At 43.4% G+C, this 20,392-nt stretch overlaps 3 protein-coding genes and 1 long non-coding RNA gene across 4 annotated transcripts; all 4 read left to right on the forward strand.

Annotated features, from left to right (window-relative positions):
• The first annotated feature begins 231 nt into the window (after window positions 1-231).
• LOC123450124 lies at window positions 232-1,190 on the forward strand. Its single transcript, XR_006632071.1, has 2 exons — window positions 232-584; window positions 679-1,190. It is a non-coding gene; the product is annotated as an uncharacterized LOC123450124 (long non-coding RNA).
• Window positions 1,191-5,991: 4,801 nt separating this feature from the next.
• Window positions 5,992-7,039, forward strand: LOC123450123 (germin-like protein 8-11). Its single transcript, XM_045127526.1, has 2 exons — window positions 5,992-6,169; window positions 6,301-7,039. Exons 1-2 carry the CDS (start codon window positions 6,049-6,051, stop codon window positions 6,867-6,869), a joined length of 690 nt encoding a protein of 229 aa, XP_044983461.1. The 5' UTR covers window positions 5,992-6,048; the 3' UTR covers window positions 6,870-7,039.
• A 3,174-nt stretch (window positions 7,040-10,213) lies between these two features.
• LOC123450127 (germin-like protein 8-5) lies at window positions 10,214-11,298 on the forward strand. Its single transcript, XM_045127529.1, has 2 exons — window positions 10,214-10,412; window positions 10,551-11,298. Exons 1-2 carry the CDS (start codon window positions 10,292-10,294, stop codon window positions 11,117-11,119), a joined length of 690 nt encoding a protein of 229 aa, XP_044983464.1. The 5' UTR covers window positions 10,214-10,291; the 3' UTR covers window positions 11,120-11,298.
• Window positions 11,299-17,415: 6,117 nt separating this feature from the next.
• Window positions 17,416-18,466, forward strand: LOC123450125 (germin-like protein 8-11). The gene is made up of 2 exons (XM_045127527.1): window positions 17,416-17,596; window positions 17,728-18,466. The coding sequence occupies exons 1-2, from the start codon at window positions 17,476-17,478 to the stop codon at window positions 18,294-18,296; spliced, it is 690 nt and encodes a 229-aa protein (XP_044983462.1). The 5' UTR covers window positions 17,416-17,475; the 3' UTR covers window positions 18,297-18,466.
• The last annotated feature ends 1,926 nt before the right edge of the window (window positions 18,467-20,392 follow it).

Here is a 20,392-nt window from a genome sequence, read left to right on the forward strand (position 1 = left end):
CGAAGGTGGCGCTCGAGTGCGGCGGCGACATCTCGGCCTCCCAGGAGGACATCCTCGCCAGCTCCTCCTTCCTCGGCGCCGCCAACGCCCCCTCCCCCTCCCCCTCCGTCTCCGCCTCGCAGGCGCGGGAGGACGACGAGGACGGGGAGGAGGTCTTCGCCACCCCTCCCGAGCTCCCCCAGCAAGACTCCATCACCATGTGCAGCCTCCCCTTCACCCCCACCCCCTCCCCCTCCGCCACCCCCTCCGTACCCCAGTCACCCTCGCCTCCTTCCTCCGATGACGACGCCGCCGCCGCCAAACCTTGCCGGAAGCCTAGGGTTTGCACCAGGAAGGTCAGGGGCGCCAAGATCAGCACCCCGACCCCGACCCCGACCCCAACCCCGAGCCCCAAGCAGCAGCAACAGCCAGAGCAACCACCCCATGCCGTCGTCGATCCTCTCTACAGGGCGGTGCTCATGATCCCCACCGCCACCGCCGCCGCCACCACCACCACCAGCAAGCAGGATCCCTTGGAGGACTTCCTCGCGCTCGCCCGCCAGCGCGGCCTCATCTAGCCACCCACCCATACCCATTGCCGCCAGGTACAGAACAATGCAGGCAGCACTGGTAATTTCTCTTGTCCTGGATTTCACATTTCTGATCCCCACCAATCTCACCTGCATTTGGACATTTCAGTGCAGGGATGCATTCTGCGTTTGGACATGCAATGTCGTTGGAAAATGATACATTCTGTCACTCCGTGATGCTATCAAATGGACAAAGTCTCGTTGCGCCTTTTCCGTGATTGATAGGTGGATAACCATAAGAATTTTGACGATGGTGATTAGTTAGCGAGTTTCAGTCATGCTGTCAGTGTTTCTTATGCTTCGCCGTTTTGCTGTTCAGTGCCATGACCAAGCACCAGGATTCAGTCATGCCTACGAAGATATATGTAGTTGGATAGGTTACAGCAATTCGACACTTTGTGTGTCTCTTAACCATTTTGCAACTCCACTGCTTCTGATGTGCGCTGGTTCTCTACTCGCAATTCTGCAGTCCTGCACACCTAAAAATATTAGCTTGTTTCAGCTGTCAGTGTATGGCCACTGCTATTTTTATGCAAATAATTTGGCCACACATTTGCGGTGTTTATCTTGCTGCACAATGCACTGAATTGCTAATATAACATACTTCCCATTGAGCATCAACCATGGCCTGATTAAAATTGATGTACAATTGTACATATTTCACATATATTCACAATCTTTTTGTCCACCGTGTAAAGCTGTTCATGGTTAAAAGGGGAAATGGATGCATTATTTATGGTGTTCAACTTGGCCTTTGGTTCTGCCAATATCAAGAGCACCGCATTCACGGTCAAAAGAGGGGAGGGGGGAATACAGTACCAGCGAGTGACACCCTTTTGATTGTTGAATGGCTCGTCGCCTTTAGTTTCTTCGCCTATTTACTGAATTCGTTTGATAGATCTTCAGGACCGTCAGTGCTAGGTTGATCGATGGTGAAATTTATAACACTGAAACAAATGAACCTTTGCATACTTAACCTGTCATCATCACAATGTCTGTTTTCTCTTTGGTTGTCGCGCCTTGCGCCTTTCTGCCGTACCTGTAGCTCTTTTTGACACACCATGGTTGGATTGTATGGCAAAAGTAGACATCGTTCAACCAAATCTCCGCAACAGGGAGCGAATGTTCTGTTCTGTTCTGGTTTTTACCTTGCTGTATGAAATAATCAATCTGGGCATTGTTCTTGAGGCGTCGTCGTCTCTGCCTGAGTATCTGGCACTCACCTAAGCATGTACTAACCTGTTTTGTTTATTTTTGTTTTTTGTTTCTGGAGACTTTTGGGTTGACCTCCATGCGGCTTCTGTTGATGCTTCATGGGAGATAAATCTGAGCATGTGCTTTCTCCAGGGATTGTTTTGCTGGGCACAGTCAGCCACCATGTATAGCCACTGCTTCTTCTGTTCAAATACTCTGGTCACGCCACGCACACCATCATCTGGGGTGTTTGTCTTGCTGCACGATGCACTAAATTGCGAAACACACTTCCAATCTTGCATGAACCAGGCCCTGATTCAAACTGATGTGCATACCACTTTACATGTATTCACAATCTTCTTGTCCACTGTCTTAATCTGCTCATGCTTAAAAAAGGAGAACTACATTATTTGTGGTGTTTAACTTTGCCTTTGCAGTCATAAAGGAAAGGTGAAAAGCTCAAGAGAACTAACCACCTACTTCGCTCTTTTGATTGCTGAATGGCTGTTGCCTTTAGTTTTTTTCGTCTATTCCACCGAATTTGTTTGATAGGATCTTGCGAACCATCAGTGCTTGGTTGACCGATGGTGAAATTTATAAAACACTGAAGCAAATGAACCTGGCATACTTAATCGGTCAACATCACAATGTTTTTTTTTTAAATGGTTGTTGTGCGTTCTGTTTTTTGTTTCTGGAGCTGTTGTTGTGCGTTATGCTTAATCTATCTTATGAAGCTGTTTTTTTACAAAAAATCGGTAAGCATGCGTTCTGCTCATGGGAAGCTACTTAATCGGTAAGCTGTTTTTGTTTTGTTTCTGGAGGCCGTTCGGTTATCCTCCATGTGGCTTCTGCTCATGCTCCATGTATCTTTACTTGCTTATTATGGTCGGCATGTGCTTTTTCCTGGGATTGTTTCGTTGGGCACAGCCAGCCACCATTGTTTCCTGGAATTCAGCTGAGATGTCGCTTCCGGCCTCCGTGGGAATTGTGACCGGGCTGCCCACAACTTTGGGGGAGCTGTGATCCTATACTACTATTATCTTGAAGTACAAGTATCACGGATAACCAGTTTATTTATTTATTGATCTGGAAGGTCGTGTGATAATAATATTTGAGACCTTATCTCGAGTCTTGCTGCTCTCATGTAGGTTTTTCTTTGCAAATGGGTGAGCATCACGCTCCCGTTGTCCGTCGTCGTTGAAGCTCTACTCTCAAGCTTCTCTTTTTCTTATATTTTGATAACGAGTTACCCAGGTAAATCACGAAGCGTTTGTTTACTGATGCTGCTGCTCTCTTAAATGAACCAGCTTTTGGATTTTCAGCTTATTGATACCAGATATTAAGCAAATCAAGTGCAAGTACTAATCTGATTTTGTTTGTGGAGACTCTTCAGTTGTCCAGCTGATTTCTGGTAATGGTTGGCATGTTTTAGCTGGCATTATGCCGAGTTAACATAAATCCGAGCATGTGCTTTCTCCTGGGATTGTTTTGCTCGGCACGGTCACCACCATTGACTCTCTACTAACTATTGCCCAGAATTCGAGAATTGGATTGGGAATTGCCCGGAAGTTTGGGGACGCTGTGATAAGATAACCAATTTATTTTATCTGGAAGAACGTGTAATAACATTGGACTGGATTCTCGGGCCTTGTTGTTTTCTTAGACTTTGGTCTTTGTGATGGTGTGGTGAGCGACGACTCTCCAGAATTTTCTGATATTTTTAGTCCTCAAGCAGTCTTTTGTTTTTCAACTTACTGACGAAGGTGAGTGGATATGAGTACATAAATTACAAGCACAAGTAAAATTTACTCAAGAACCTCTACATATATGTAACCTAAGAGCCCGTAAAATCTTGCAGCCCGTAAAATTCCGACGAGTATATGGGTTTGGACAGATCAGATTAGACCCCGTGTACTTGGGCTAGCCCATAAAGTTTTTATAGTGGTCCGGAAACATACCCCCCCGGTAGTATATATCCGGGCCCGCAGCCGCAATACGGGTCGAAACCCTATGCCCCCGCCGACACGATTCCCCATTTCCCCCTTCAACTTCTCGTTGTCGGTGCCCAAAATTTGTTACCCCCACCCACCGATCCTCCATGATATGGGGCGGGATGTGGAGCGGTACATATAATAGCTGTGTATTAGGTGCATTCATGCATGGAGTAACACACCTCTGACTTATTCCTCATTGACACATGCGTCATCTTCCAACCTAATATTTTTTTATATCACTAGATGACTCAAATTGCAAAGTTTTTCAGTTTATTTTTTCCATTGGTTTTGATGAATGGTAAGATATTGCATTATATCTCTGGCCACGCTTTTTACCATATGTATGTTAAGTTGTTAACGCACATCGCTAAATGTATAATTATGTGAATGTTCTTTTTATCCCATGACATATCTCGTGCATAGTGTTGTTCATGACTAATCCGGTGGCAAATATATAGTTTGCTTATGTTAGTGGCCACATCTTGAAAAGCTTGATTGCACGCATTCTGTAGCAACTTAAAATAATGGAGAGAATAGACCAAGCTAACAAGGTGACCTTTTCTAGGTAGAAAACGATTGCTTTACATAACTTCACATATCTCAACTGCTCTTTGATCTCGTGCGCATCAATTCTCACTATGACCAAGTATAAGTATATGGTACCTAATAAACTATGGTGGTGGTTGGTGCCTTTTCATGGAACCAACCCTGCATGCATTGTGCTGACTTGAATGAGATGGATAACGTAATTACTACTGATATGTACATAAAAAGATTCAGTAGCGCTTAAGCAAATTAAAAGCAAACTTGAGAAGTTTATGACAAAATTAATCAGAAGCCAATAGACAATTATATGATTATATGGTAATGTGCTCACAGGTTGCAATGTGCAAGCTGAATGTGCAAAAGTTGCTTCCTGGAGTCGTTGTTATGGTCTGCCTTTCCTGGTGCATGTCATAAGTAGTTTACGGTATTTCTATTTTTCTTGAGTGTTTTGTTTTAGCTTCCTTTTGGTTCAAAAATCTAAGTTTGATTGATCATTCCCCAGCAAACTTTTTTAGATATTTGACCCCACAATAAAACTATTATTTGAGTTCTTTTTCTAACCAGCTTGTGATAGAAGTAATTAAATCATTTGATGAAAACTTCTTTCTATCTAAAACAGCCAACACACACCTCGAAGAAATTAATAAGTTTATGACTGGTTGCCCGACCTAGTCTAGTCATTGGATGAGTACTTACTGGTGCCGTGAACCTAGTCACGAAGGCAAACCAGATTGTTAGATTTATACACTGAACTGGTCATGCATGATAAAACTCTTAGCAAGAGGGTGTTGACTAGTCTTGCTAAGATCGTATGGAAACTTCCTGCTCTCCATCATCATGACCTTTGTATCAACTCTCCTTTTGGTTGGGTATTTCGTGCATTAATGTCGCCGCTTCTTCCTGTAATTAAGTACTCAACCACTTCGAGAGACATCTGACAAAGTAAATATCGAATTGACATGTTGATAACGTACAGGGGCTGCTATAAATCCTCTAACTACTCCGTCGTCTTATGTTGCTGGATTTCATGACAAATATATTGGCAAATAATATATAGTTTCATAGTTTGAAAAGCGGGACTGCGCACATGATTCTATATCAACTTCTGGAAAGAACCTGTAGTAGTAGTCACTCTGTATGTCTTTAGAAGTCATGCAGACATGAATCAAGCGCATGTGCAAATAGGTGACTTTGTCTATGTCGGCCCCGAGTTAGAAAATGAGTGATTGCTTTACATGACATGGCTTTTCTCAACTGCTCTTTGACTGGTTTCGTACGCATTGGCTCCAACTATGACCAAGTATATGATATCTAATTTTACTAGTGTCAGATGTTTCTTGTCTTAATTAAATATCATTTTCTTGACAGTGATGTGTGGTGCATTTTCTAGGAATCAGTCCTGCATGCATTTCGGGACTCAGGTGAGATGGAGAAACATTCATAATTACTACTCAGCCGAACACATCACCACAGAGTAGCTATTATATGGCTGTATACCCTGCATTGCTTCTTTGAAGGGAAAACATGTCTTAAAAGGTAACTCATAAAGTTTATATAAAATAGTTTAATCAGCCATCATAGACCATTTCAATATGTTGGTCGGTTCCAGTTGGCCAAGTCTATTATTGCTCACGAGTTCATGCACTGCTTGCTGCGCCTATATAAACACATACATTCCCGGCATATCCAAACCATCACTCACGCCACAACCACAAACAGGAACACAAGACAAGGAAATCAATAAGATGGCATCCTCCTGTTCCTTCCTTCTCCTCGCTGCTCTTCTTGCGTTGGTCTCATGGCAGGCAACTTCCTCCGACCCTAGCCCACTCCAAGACTTTTGTGTGGCCGACATGCATTCACCAGGTACAGTACGGCTTCTTACCATGCTTTCACCAAATACATATGCTGAAATTAATTTCTAAAAATTATATGCATGTTCATATCACTTCCTAGTAATACCCAAGCTTACACTCTACATCTCCTCTATTCACCAGTGCGTGTAAATGGGTTTGTTTGCAAGAACCCTATGGATGTAAACGCTGATGACTTCTTCAAGGCAGCCGCCCTCGACAAGCCTAGGGTGACAAACAAGGTTGGCTCCAACGTCACCTTGATCAACGTCATGCAGATTGCTGGACTCAACACCCTCGGCATCTCAATTGCGCGCATCGACTATGCTCCCTTGGGTCAGAACCCGCCACATACGCACCCTCGCGCCACTGAGATCCTCACGGTACTCGAGGGGACACTGTATGTCGGATTTGTCACATCCAACCTGCCTGCACCCAACAGAAACAAGTTCCTCTCGAAGGTGCTCAACAAAGGTGATGTATTTGTCTTCCCCGTGGGGCTCATTCACTTTCAGTTCAACCCCAACCCCCATCAGCCCGCTGTTGCAATTGCCGCGCTCAGCAGCCAGAACCCAGGGGCTATCACAATTGCCAATGCAGTGTTTGGGTCAGACCCAGCAATATCAGATGATGTTCTTGCCAAGGCGTTTCAGGTGGAAAAGAATACTATAGACTGGCTCCAGGCTCAGTTCTGGGAGAACAACCACAATTAAGTCACACATTGGGTGATTACACGGACGACACGTGCGTAAATTAAGGGCATGATTGAGTTCCTAGATATGCATCCTAATTTATAAAATAAAAGGAGCATATGTAATTGTGTGCCTGTAATCAGTGAATGTATTTCTACCTTTTAAATAATCAAAAATATTGTTTTTTATCACACTGATATGATCTCACATGCTTTTTTTTGGTTCTACTGTGTCGTATTTCTCATAATTGATCAATATTTTGGGTTTTTTTCCCCTTATTCTGAAATAATATATGATTAGGTTAAAAAAAAGAAACAATACAAGATTATTTGGTAATGCAGTATTTGTTTGACGCTGGTGTTGAACACGTATTATTATCTGGCAATACATGTGAAGTATGCGATGGGTGGAGCCCGATTGTGCTCAGGATTTAAATGTGAATGTGGAATGTGCAAAAGTTGCTTCCTGGACTTGTTGTTCTGGTCTCTCGCTTTCTGGTGCATGAAATTAGAAATATACAGTTCCTCCATGTAATATTTTTAGCTTCCTTTTGGTTCAAAGCTCTTGTAAGTTCGATTGACGGCTGCTTTGATGGAAATCGATGAGGTGGCTCATTTTATCTAAATTCTTATGAGTAGTATTTTTGATTTTCTTAAGTTGGGAACTAAAAACACGTTTTTTTTAATAAGTTTTGGAAACTGGGCACAACGGAGTCGAGATTTTAAACATTAGCTCCAACATACATATAAAAAATATGCATAAATGTAGAAAATAAACTTATTACCGGAAGTGCCTAATGACACACCTCCAGCATGCTGGCGGAAGGGAGCAGATGAGAAGCTGGACCACCTTAAGACTCAACCAGGACCGATGACGACATTCATCCACGAGCCACCTGGAAGAAAACACTTGACTTCGTCGTACTGTCACCTTTGAACTACAGTTGCATGTCGGAGACGACCCGCTGCTTAAACCAAGTAGTGTCTTGACCATACCAGCAGACATGATGAAAGGAGGACATTGTTGCATGTACTACAAGATATGTGCATGCAATACCGTGAGTCATTTGATTTAAGGCAGGGTCGATTGGATCGCCATACCATTCCGAACACACCACCGTAAATGGAGAGTGTTGATTGCACACATTCTGTAGCAACTTAAAAGAATGGAGAGTGTTAGAACTAGCCGCTTGCCGTAGATCAAATCGCCGTCGTACGCCAACACGACTATAACCGAAACTAGAACAAAACCTGCACGCTACGAGCTAAAAGCAAGCAAGCTGGCTGGTGGATCGATTGTTGGGCTAGCTAGCTATGGAACTGATGTATTCTGCCGTCCGGCTAGATAAATCTCAATCGGGACTACACCAAAGTATAGCACGCAAACACACGAGATAATCTTACAGGAGAGTAGATCAAGCTAAGCAGACGACTTTGTCTGTGTAGAAAACGATTGCTTTACATAACTTACATCTCTCAACTCCTCTTTGACCTCGTGTGCATCAGTTCTCACCATGACCAAGTATACGTATATGATATCTAATAAACTATGATGATGGGTGGCGACTTTTCATGAAACCAGCGCTCCATGCATTGTGCTGACTTGGTTGAGATGGATAAATAATTGTAATTACTACTCAGTCATACATCGGATGATGCATTAGCGCTTAAGCATATTAAAAAGCAAACTTGAAAAGTTTATGCAAAATACTATTCAGAAGCCAATAGATGATTATTTAGTAATGTGCTCAGAGGTTTCAACGTGCAAGTTGAATGTGCAAACGTTGCTTCCTTGAGTCGTTGTTGTGGTCTGCCTTTCCAGGGCATGTAATAAGTAGTTTACGGTAGTTCCTGGAGTATAGCCCACATACTTGGGCTATACTTCTCTCAGTGATAAAACTTCTCTCTGTGTACCATCACGAGTTTACTCATAGATTTCTTCCGTAACTAATAGTGTCAAGTTATACACTTATATATACCTTAGTTTTCTCTAAAAGAAACCGATATACCTTACTTGATGTCCTTCTCTTAATCTAGAAAGGTGTTAATTATAAATATTTCCATCTTGAGTGTTTGTATCCTCCGTATATGTTTTGATTACAGGCTCAGAGTTTCAATTGAAGGTTTTCTTGATGTTTTTTATCCCAATACATCTAGGACTCCAACGGGAATATTTACAACTTGCACTGAGATTCGTTGTATTCTCTGTCTCCTAGAAATTTGAGGACACTGTTTATTTTGTGAAGAAATGAATAAGACGGACGACTCTAGGGCGGTAGTTATCTTTTTTATGGGGCACTGAACCTTTATGCCTTTCTGTTGTAATTCTGAATATGCCTTATTTTTCTCGCAAAAAATAAAGAATATGCCTTGTTTTTATGCAGTCGTCTAGCTTTGAATGTGTTCCAGTGTCGGTTTTGGAGCGAGTAAATAACTTTCTGAATGTAAGCACTTGAACTTGAGCTATCTTGTCGTGTTGGCTTGAAACTGCCCAGCCCTGGACGAGTTCTCGTTCCCGGAGAAGACGATGGTGGTGCTGGGCAGTTAGGAGGGCATCCCGGTGGACATCATCCAGGAGGCGGTGGACGTGTGCGTTGAGATCCTGCAGCTGGGCGTCGTCCGGTCGCTCAACGTCCATGTCAACGCCGCCATCGCAATCTGGGACTACACCCGCCAACAGCGGGCCCGCTCCTCCTCCTCCTCGGGGTTGGTAGCTTCCCGTTCTTCCTTGTTGGAGTGTAAATCAGCCACGCTTCTTGTTGTAAGATACATGGACCAGAACATCCATGACAAAAACTAGTCATGAACCTTTGTCAGGACTAGATCGTTAGATTTATGCACTGAATTGGTCATGATGAGATCTCTTTGACAAGGAAATTTTAACTGCTCTTGCTCTCCTTCATCCATTAATTAATGTCGTTGCTTCTTCCTGCAAAGTACACAACCATTTGGAGAGAAATTTGACCAGGCAACTCTATATCTGGTTGATGTAATCATATGATACGTAATAGGCGCGTTATTGCGTGGATCGACCCGCCATGATTTTGTCCTTGTTTGACACAATCAAAACTATACCTCATAGTAATTGTTACTAAGAGGTCTATGTCAGATGGAGTACCTTAATTTGCTTCTTCATATTTAAATTTATTATTAAAGGGGAAATGTGTCGCTTTGGCATATTAATTACAAATGGGAGATCTGATGATAATACATCAAAGATTTGAATATGGCTGACCACATCTCAAAAGTTTATGCAGACTAATCTACATCAGACCATTTCTATCTGTTGCGAGGTTCCACTTGACTATATCTATTGCTCACGAGTTCCCACTAGTCACCGTGCCTATATAAACACATACATCCCCTGCATACTCAAACCATCACTCACCCAACAAACACAACAGGAATACAAGAGAAAAGAAGATCCGAAGGAGCCGAAAACAAATGGCATCCTCCCCTACCTACCTTCTCCTCGTTGCTCTTTTCGCCTTGGTCTCATGGCAGGCTGTTGCCTCCGACCCTGGCCCGCTCCAGGACTTTTGTGTCGCCGACATGCATTCACCAGGTACTGCCTACTTCCTGCTTTCCCGTCCTACTATCACCAAATACGCATGTTGAAATTAATTTATAAAAATTATATGCATGTTAAAATAAATTTCTAGTAATACCTAAGCTGACACTCTACATCTCCTCTGTGCACCAGTGCGTGTCAATGGGTTTGTTTGCAAGAACCCAATGGATGCCAACGCTGATGACTTCTTCAAGGCAGCCGCCCTCGACAAGCCTAGGGTGACCAACAAGGTTGGGTCCAACGTTACCTTGATCAACGTCATGCAGATTGCTGGACTCAACACCCTCGGCATCTCAATTGCACGCATCGACTATGCTCCCTTGGGTCAGAACCCACCACACACGCACCCTCGTGCCACTGAGATCCTCACGGTGCTCGAGGGGACACTATATGTCGGATTTGTCACGTCCAACCTGCCCGCCCCCAACAGAAACAAGTTCCTCTCCAAGGTGCTCAACAAAGGTGATGTGTTTGTCTTCCCCGTGGGGCTCATTCACTTTCAATTCAACCCCAACCCCCACCAGCCCGCCGTTGCCATTGCCGCGCTCAGCAGCCAGAACCCAGGGGCTATCACAATTGCCAATGCTGTTTTTGGGTCAGACCCAACAATATCAGATGATGTTCTTGCCAAGGCGTTTCAGGTGGAAAAGAATACAATAGATTGGCTCCAGGCTCAGTTCTGGGAGAACAACCAAAACTAAGTCAGGCATTGGGTGATTACCCGGAAGATTAGTGCATAAACCAAGGAATTAGTTAAGTTTCTAGACATGCGTCATAAGCTGTAAAATTAATGGAGCACATGTCAGGTCGGTGTGTGTATGTAAACATTGAATGCATTTCTTCCTTCCAAATAATTGACAATACCATTTTTTTTATCACACTGATATGATCTCATATGCTTTTTTGGTTATGATGTCTCGTATTTCTCACAACAAATCAAAATTTCGGTTCTTTTCCCCTTGTTCTGAAACAATAGATGATTAGGTTAAAAAAGAAACAATACACAATTATGTGGTAATTTAAATATGTTTGATGCTACGGTTGAACACCTAGGACTTTCTTGCAATACATGTGAAGTATGCGATGGTTGGAGCCCGATTGTGCTCATGATTGAAACGTGAAAGTTGAGTGTGCAAAAGTTGCTTCCTTGAGTCGTTGTTCTGGTATCTCGCTTTCTGGTGCATGCAATAGGAAATTTACGGTTCCTATGTAATGTTTTAGATTCATATTGGTTCAAACTCTTGCAAGTTCGATTGGCGGATGCTTTGATGGGAGTTAATGAGGTGATTCGTTTTATCAAAAAACTCGTAGCATTATTTGTTTTTCTTAAGTTGAGAACTAGAAATACTCCCTCGATTCCTAAATATAGATCTTTGTAGAGGTTCCTACATGGACTATATATGGATGTGTGTAGACATATTTTAGAGTGTACGTTCACTCCTTTTGCTCCGTATGTAGTCCATATTAAAATCTCTAGAAATACTTATATTTAAGAAGTGAGGGAGTACGATTTTCACCCAAGTTCTAGAACCTGGACATACCGGAGACCAGGTTCAAAAAATCAGCTCCATCAATATACAGAATAAACGATTATTACCTACCCCCTACCCCCCCCCCCCAAAATAACAGATTATAATTTGAGTTGCTTGTTTGTAACAAGCTTTTCATAGAAGTATTTTATCCCTAAAACGTACTTCGGCCTGCTTCCCATACATAAAGTCCAATGCTTACAAGGTGTGGAGGAAATCATCATACACGATGATGGAAGAAAGCTTGGCAAAACAAGCCAAACATGCTAACAAGCACATGAAGTGCACAATTAGATGCCTCCAACATGCCATCGAGAGGAAGAACATGAGAGGTTGGACCAACTGAAGATTCAACTAGCACCGCTGACGACATTCAACCACGCGCCAGTTGGAGGAAAATGCTGGACTTCATCGCGCCATCGCCAGCCAATGGATGTCGAAGAGGACCATCTAACTAAAGCAAGGAACGTTGACTGCGAGCAGACATGATGAAAGGATGACGTTGTTGCGTGTAGAAGATAGGTGCAAGCAAAACCGTGAGTCACGGGAGGTGAGGTAGGGTCAATTGTTTCGTCATACCGTTCCAAACAAGCCACCACAAATGAAGGACAACTGCACTCACTAGTGACTCCCCGAAGAGGGTCACGACGCAATACGCCGCTGTTGGAATTATGCCATAGAGGCAATAATAAATATAGTTATTATTATAATTCCTGTATCAAGATAATAGTTTATTATCCATGCTATAATTGTATTGAATGAAGACTCATTTACATGTGTGGATACATAGACAAAACACCATCCCTAGCATGCCTCTAGTTGGCTAGCCAGTTGATCGATGATAGTCAGTGTCTTCTGATTATGAACAAGGTGTTGTTGCTTGATAACTGGATCACGTCATTGGGAGAATCACGTGATGGACTAGACCCAAACTAATAGACGTAGCATGTTGATCGTGTCATTTTGTTGCTACTGTTTTCTGCGTGTCAAGTATTTATTCCTATGACCATGAGATCATATAACTCACTGACACCGGAGGAATGCTTTGTGTGTATCAAACGTCGCAACGTAACTGGGTGACTATAAAGATGCTCTACAGGTATCTCCGAAGGTGTTAGTTGAGTTAGTATGGATCAAGACTGGGATTTGTCACTCCGTGTGACGGAGAGGTATCTCGGGGCCCACTCGGTAATACAACATCACACAAAAGCCTTGCAAGCAATGTGACTTAGTGTAAGTTGCGGGATCTTGTATTACGGAACGAGTAAAGAGACTTGCCGGTAAACGAGATTGAAATAGGTATGCGGATACTGACGATCGAATCTCGGGCAAGTAACATACCGAAGGACAAAGGGAATGACATACGGGATTATACGAATCCTTGGCACTGAGGTTCAAACGATAAGATCTTCGTAGAATATGTAGGATCCAATATGGGCATCCAGGTCCCGCTATTGGATATTGACCGAGGAGTCTCTCGGGTCATGTCTACATAGTTCTCGAACCCGCAGGGTCTGCACACTTAAGGTTCGACGTTGTTTTATGCGTATTTGAGTTATATGGTTGGTTACCGAATGTTGTTCGGAGTCCTGGATGAGATCACGGACGTCACGAGGGTTTCCGGAATGGTCCAGAAACAAAGATTGATATATAGGATGACCTCATTTGATTACCGGAAGGTTTTCGGAGTTACCGGGAATGACGAATGGGTTCCGGGAGTTCACCGGGGGGGGGGGGGGGGGCAACCCACCCCGGGGAAGCCCATAGGCATTGGGGGAGCCACACCAGCCCTTAGTGGGCTGGTGGGACAGCCCACAAGTGCCCCATGCGCCAAGGAGAAGAAAATCAAGAGAGAAATAAAAAAAGGAGGAGGTGGGAAGGAAGGGGGACTCCCTCCCACCAAACCTAGTCCAACTCGGTTTGGGGGGGGAGAGTCCTCCCCCTTGGACTCGGCCGACCCCCTTGGGGCTCCTTGAGCCCCAAGGCAAGGCCCCCTCCCTCCCACCTATATATAAGGAGGTTTTAGGGCTGATTTGAGACGACTTTTCCACGGCAGCCCGACCACATACCTCCACGGTTTTTCCTCTAGAGCGCGTTTCTGCGGAGCTCGGGCGGAGCCCTGCTGAGACAAGGTCATCACCAACCTCCGGAGCGCCGTCACGCTGCCGGAGAACTCTTCTACCTCTCCGTCTCTCTTGCTGGATCAAGAAGGCCGAGATCATCGTCGAGCTGTACGTGTGCTGAACGCGGAGGTGCCGTCCGTTCGGTACTAGATCGTGGGACTGATCGCGGGATTGTTCGCGGGGCGGATCGAGGGACGTGAGGACGTTCCACTACATCAACCGCGTTCTCTAACGCTTCTGCTGTACGGTCTACGAGGGTACGTAGATCACTCATCCCCTCTCGTAGATGGACATCACCATGATAGGTCTTCGTGCGCGTAGGAAATTTTTTGTTTCCCATGCGACGTTCCCCAACAGCCGCCACCATCCATCTGTATGTGCGCATAAGGGTTTTCACCTTGAGTTGAGAGGGCGAGAGAGCCATGGCGACGACCCCAAGAGGGACATGACTACCAAGACATCACGTTACCAGCACGGAGGCGTCGAGCTTTCGCTTGGACCACAACTCACACTTAGTCAAGGGGACTTGGGCCACCAGATCCACCATGATGGGCCCCAGACTCCAGATTAGGCTCGACCAGGCCCAAGCCCACGACCATGAACAGATCCAGTCGAGCCTAGTAGTGCCGACGAACCCACCTAACCATTCCGGGTGGGTGCAGGGAGGAGCTCACCGGTGGCGGAACCTCTCCCATGAGAGGTGATGGGCAACCACGTCATGTCTGACCACAGTCACCCCTCACAAGTCAACGACCATGATGCTGGTTGATCTGGGAAAACACCGACTTTTGGCAGAGTTCCGTTACCCAGTCAATGACCAGGTGAACCACGTTCCCACAAGCCACGCCTTGCAACCTCATGCCAACGGCTTGCTTCCGGCTGTGAGGGATAGCAGCGCCAAAAGTGTGAGGTCCTAGGAGCAACCCAGAGAGACCAGGGAGTGGAGTGGAGAGACGGGACACAACGCTGCTGCCTAAAGTAACCCCGGGCTTTGCTGTGCATGATGTTGATCGACGACGGTGTGGGAAGGATGAGAGTGTGGGGTCCTAGGGACGGCGGCCGAGATCGTCTCTCATGTCGTCCACGAGGATGATGTTGGGTCATGTATTTTTTGGATGCATTTTATTTGTCTGATGGGAACATATTTTTTGTATCAAAACTACCAACAACACTTAATGTAATTAACCATTTTAACAAAATTTTGACCGAGTAATATCTTATTGATGTGATGATAACAGGCGCAGTACATATAATAGTTGTGTATTAGGTGCATTCATGCATGGAGTAACACACCTCTGACTTATTCCTCATTGACACATGCGTCATCTTCCAACCTAATATTTTTTTATATCACTAGATGACTCAAATTGCAAAGTTTTTCAGTTTATTTTTTCCATTGGTTTTGATGAATGGTAAGATATTGCATTATATCTCTGGCCACGCTTTTTACCATATGTATGTTAAGTTGTTAACGCACATCGCTAAATGTATAATTATGTGAATGTTCTTTTTATCCCATGACATATCTCGTGCATAGTGTTGTTCATGACTAATCCGGTGGCAAATATATAGTTTGCTTATGTTAGTGGCCACATCTTGAAAAGCTTGATTGCATGCATTCTGTAGCAACTTAAAATAATGGAGAGAATAGACCAAGCTAACAAGGTGACCTTTTCTAGGTAGAAAACGATTGCTTTACATAACTTCACATATCTCAACTGCTCTTTGATCTCGTGCGCATCAATTCTCACTATGACCAAGTATAAGTATATGGTACCTAATAAACTATGGTGGTGGTTGGTGCCTTTTCATGGAACCAACCCTGCATGCATTGTGCTGACTTGGATGAGATGGATAACGTAATTACTACTGATATGTACATAAAAAGATTCAGTAGCGCTTAAGCAAATTAAAAGCAAACTTGAGAAGTTTATGACAAAATTAATCAGAAGCCAATAGACAATTATATGATTATATGGTAATGTGCTCACAGGTTGCAATGTGCAAGCTGAATGTGCAAAAGTTGCTTCCTGGAGTCGTTGTTATGGTCTGCCTTTCCTGGTGCATGTCATAAGTAGTTTACAGTATTTCTATTTTTCTTGAGTGTTTTGTTTTAGCTTCCTTTTGGTTCAAAAATCTAAGTTTGATTGATCATTCCCCAGCAAACTTTTTTAGATATTTGACCCCACAATAAAACTATTATTTGAGTTCTTTTTCTAACCAGCTTGTGATAGAAGTAATTAAATCATTTGATGAAAACTTCTTTCTATCTAAAACAGCCAACACACACCTCGAAGAAATTAATAAGTTTATGACTGGTTGCCCGACCTAGTCTAGTCATTGGATGAGTACTTACTGGTGCCGTGAACCTAGTCACGAAGGCAAACCAGATTGTTAGATTTATACACTGAACTGGTCATGCATGATAAAACTCTTAGCAAGAGGGTGTTGACTAGTCTTGCTAAGATCGTATGGAAACTTCCTGCTCTCCATCATCATGACCTTTGTATCAACTCTCCTTTTGGTTGGGTATTTCGTGCATTAATGTCGCCGCTTCTTCCTGTAATTAAGTACTCAACCACTTCGAGAGACATCTGACAAAGTAAATATCGAATTGACATGTTGATAACGTACAGGGGCTGCTATAAATCCTCTAACTACTCCGTCGTCTTATGTTGCTGGATTTCATGACAAATATATTGGCAAATAATATATAGTTTCATAGTTTGAAAAGCGGGACTGCGCACATGATTCTATATCAACTTCTGGAAAGAACCTGTAGTAGTAGTCACTCTGTATGTCTTTAGAAGTCATGCAGACATGAATCAAGCGCATGTGCAAATAGGTGACTTTGTCTATGTCGGCCCCGAGTTAGAAAATGAGTGATTGCTTTACATGACATGGCTTTTCTCAACTGCTCTTTGACTGGTTTCGTACGCATTGGCTCCAACTATGACCAAGTATATGATATCTAATTTTACTAGTGTCAGATGTTTCTTGTCTTAATTAAATATCATTTTCTTGACAGTGATGTGTGGTGCATTTTCTAGGAATCAGTCCTGCATGCATTTCGGGACTCAGGTGAGATGGAGAAACATTCATAATTACTACTCAGCCGAACACATCACCACAGAGTAGCTATTATATGGCTGTATACCCTGCATTGCTTCTTTGAAGGGAAAACATGTCTTAAAAGGTAACTCATAAAGTTTATATAAAATAGTTTAATCAGCCATCATAGACCATTTCAATATGTTGGTCGGTTCCAGTTGGCCAAGTCTATTATTGCTCACGAGTTCATGCACTGCTTGCTGCGCCTATATAAACACATACATTCCCGGCATATCCAAACCATCACTCACGCCACAACCACAAACAGGAACACAAGACAAGGAAATCAATAAGATGGCATCCTCCTGTTCCTTCCTTCTCCTCGCTGCTCTTCTTGCGTTGGTCTCATGGCAGGCAACTTCCTCCGACCCTAGCCCACTCCAAGACTTTTGTGTGGCCGACATGCATTCACCAGGTACAGTACGGCTTCTTACCATGCTTTCACCAAATACATATGCTGAAATTAATTTCTAAAAATTATATGCATGTTCATATCACTTCCTAGTAATACCCAAGCTTACACTCTACATCTCCTCTATTCACCAGTGCGTGTAAATGGGTTTGTTTGCAAGAACCCTATGGATGTAAACGCTGATGACTTCTTCAAGGCAGCCGCCCTCGACAAGCCTAGGGTGACAAACAAGGTTGGCTCCAACGTCACCTTGATCAACGTCATGCAGATTGCTGGACTCAACACCCTCGGCATCTCAATTGCGCGCATCGACTATGCTCCCTTGGGTCAGAACCCGCCACATACACACCCTCGCGCCACTGAGATCCTCACGGTACTCGAGGGGACACTGTATGTCGGATTTGTCACATCCAACCTGCCTGCACCCAACAGAAACAAGTTCCTCTCGAAGGTGCTCAACAAAGGTGATGTATTTGTCTTCCCCGTGGGGCTCATTCACTTTCAGTTCAACCCCAACCCCCATCAGCCCGCTGTTGCAATTGCCGCGCTCAGCAGCCAGAACCCAGGGGCTATCACAATTGCCAATGCAGTGTTTGGGTCAGACCCAGCAATATCAGATGATGTTCTTGCCAAGGCGTTTCAGGTGGAAAAGAATACTATAGACTGGCTCCAGGCTCAGTTCTGGGAGAACAACCACAATTAAGTCACACATTGGGTGATTACACGGACGACACGTGCGTAAATTAAGGGCATGATTGAGTTCCTAGATATGCATCCTAATTTATAAAATAAAAGGAGCATATGTAATTGTGTGCCTGTAATCAGTGAATGTATTTCTACCTTTTAAATAATCAAAAATATTGTTTTTTATCACACTGATATGATCTCACATGCTTTTTTTTGGTTCTACTGTGTCGTATTTCTCATAATTGATCAATATTTTGGGTTCTTTTCCCCTTATTCTGAAATAATATATGATTAGGTTAAAAAAAAGAAACAATACAAGATTATTTGGTAATGCAGTATTTGTTTGACGCTGGTGTTGAACACGTATTATTATCTGGCAATACATGTGAAGTATGCGATGGGTGGAGCCCGATTGTGCTCAGGATTTAAATGTGAATGTGGAATGTGCAAAAGTTGCTTCCTGGACTTGTTGTTCTGGTCTCTCGCTTTCTGGTGCATGAAATTAGAAATATACAGTTCCTCCATGTAATATTTTTAGCTTCCTTTTGGTTCAAAGCTCTTGTAAGTTCGATTGACGGCTGCTTTGATGGAAATCGATGAGGTGGCTCATTTTATCTAAATTCTTATGAGTAGTATTTTTGATTTTCTTAAGTTGGGAACTAAAAACACGTTTTTTTACTAAGTTTTGGAAACTGGGCACAACGGAGTCGAGATTTTAAACATTAGCTCCAACATACATATAAAAAATATGCATAAATGTAGAAAATAAACTTATTACCGGAAGTGCCTAATGACACACCTCGAGCATGCTGGCGGAAGGGAGCAGATGAGAAGCTGGACCACCTTAAGACTCAACCAGGACCGATGACGACATTCATCCACGAGCCACCTGGAAGAAAACACCTGACTTCGTCGTACTGTCACCTTTGAACTACAGTTGCATGTCGGAGACGACCCGCTGCTTAAACCAAGTAGTGTCTTGACCATACCAGCAGACATGATGAAAGGAGGACATTGTTGCATGTACTACAAGATATGTGCATGCAATACCGTGAGTCATTTGATTTAAGGCAGGGTCGATTGGATCGCCATACCATTCCGAACACACCACCGTAAATGGAGAGTGTTGATTGCACACATTCTGTAGCAACTTAAAAGAATGGAGAGTGTTAGAACTAGCCGCTTGCCGTAGATCAGATCGCCGTCGTACGCCAACACAACTATAACCGAAACTAGAACAAAACCTGCACGCTACGAGCTAAAAGCAAGCAAGCTGGCTGGTGGATCAATTGTTGGGCTAGCTAGCTATGGAACTGATGTATTCTGCCGTCCGGCTAGATAAATCTCAATCGGGACTACACCAAAGTATAGCACGCAAACACACGAGATAATCTTACAGGAGAGGAGATCAAGCTAAGCAGACGACTTTGTCTGTGTAGAAAACGATTGCTTTACATAACTTACATCTCTCAACTCCTCTTTGACCTCGTGTGCATCAGTTCTCACCATGACCAAGTATACGTATATGATATCTAATAAACTATGATGATGGGTGGCGACTTTTCATGAAACCAGCGCTCCATGCATTGTGCTGACTTGGTTGAGATGGATAAATAATTGTAATTACTACTCAGCCATACATCGGATGATGCATTAGCGCTTAAGCATATTAAAAAGCAAACTTGAAAAGTTTATGCAAAATACTATTCAGAAGCCAATAGATGATTATTTAGTAATGTGCTCAGAGGTTTCAACGTGCAAGTTGAATGTGCAAACGTTGCTTCCTTGAGTCGTTGTTGTGGTCTGCCTTTCCGGGGCATGTAATAAGTAGTTTACGGTAGTTCCTGGAGTATAGCCCACATACTTGGGCTATACTTCTCTCAGTGATAAAACTTCTCTCTGTGTACCATCACGAGTTTACTCATAGATTTCTTCCGTAACTAATAGTGTCAAGTTATACACTTATATATACCTTAGTTTTCTCTAAAAGAAACCGATATACCTTACTTGATGTCCTTCTCTTAATCTAGAAAGGTGTTAATTATAAATATTTCCATCTTGAGTGTTTGTATCCTCCGTATATGTTTTGATTACAGGCTCAGAGTTTCAATT

This window comes from Hordeum vulgare, chromosome 4H (genome assembly GCF_904849725.1).
Source record: "Hordeum vulgare subsp. vulgare chromosome 4H, MorexV3_pseudomolecules_assembly, whole genome shotgun sequence".
In the NCBI taxonomy this organism is placed as follows: Eukaryota; Viridiplantae; Streptophyta; class Magnoliopsida; order Poales; family Poaceae; genus Hordeum; species Hordeum vulgare.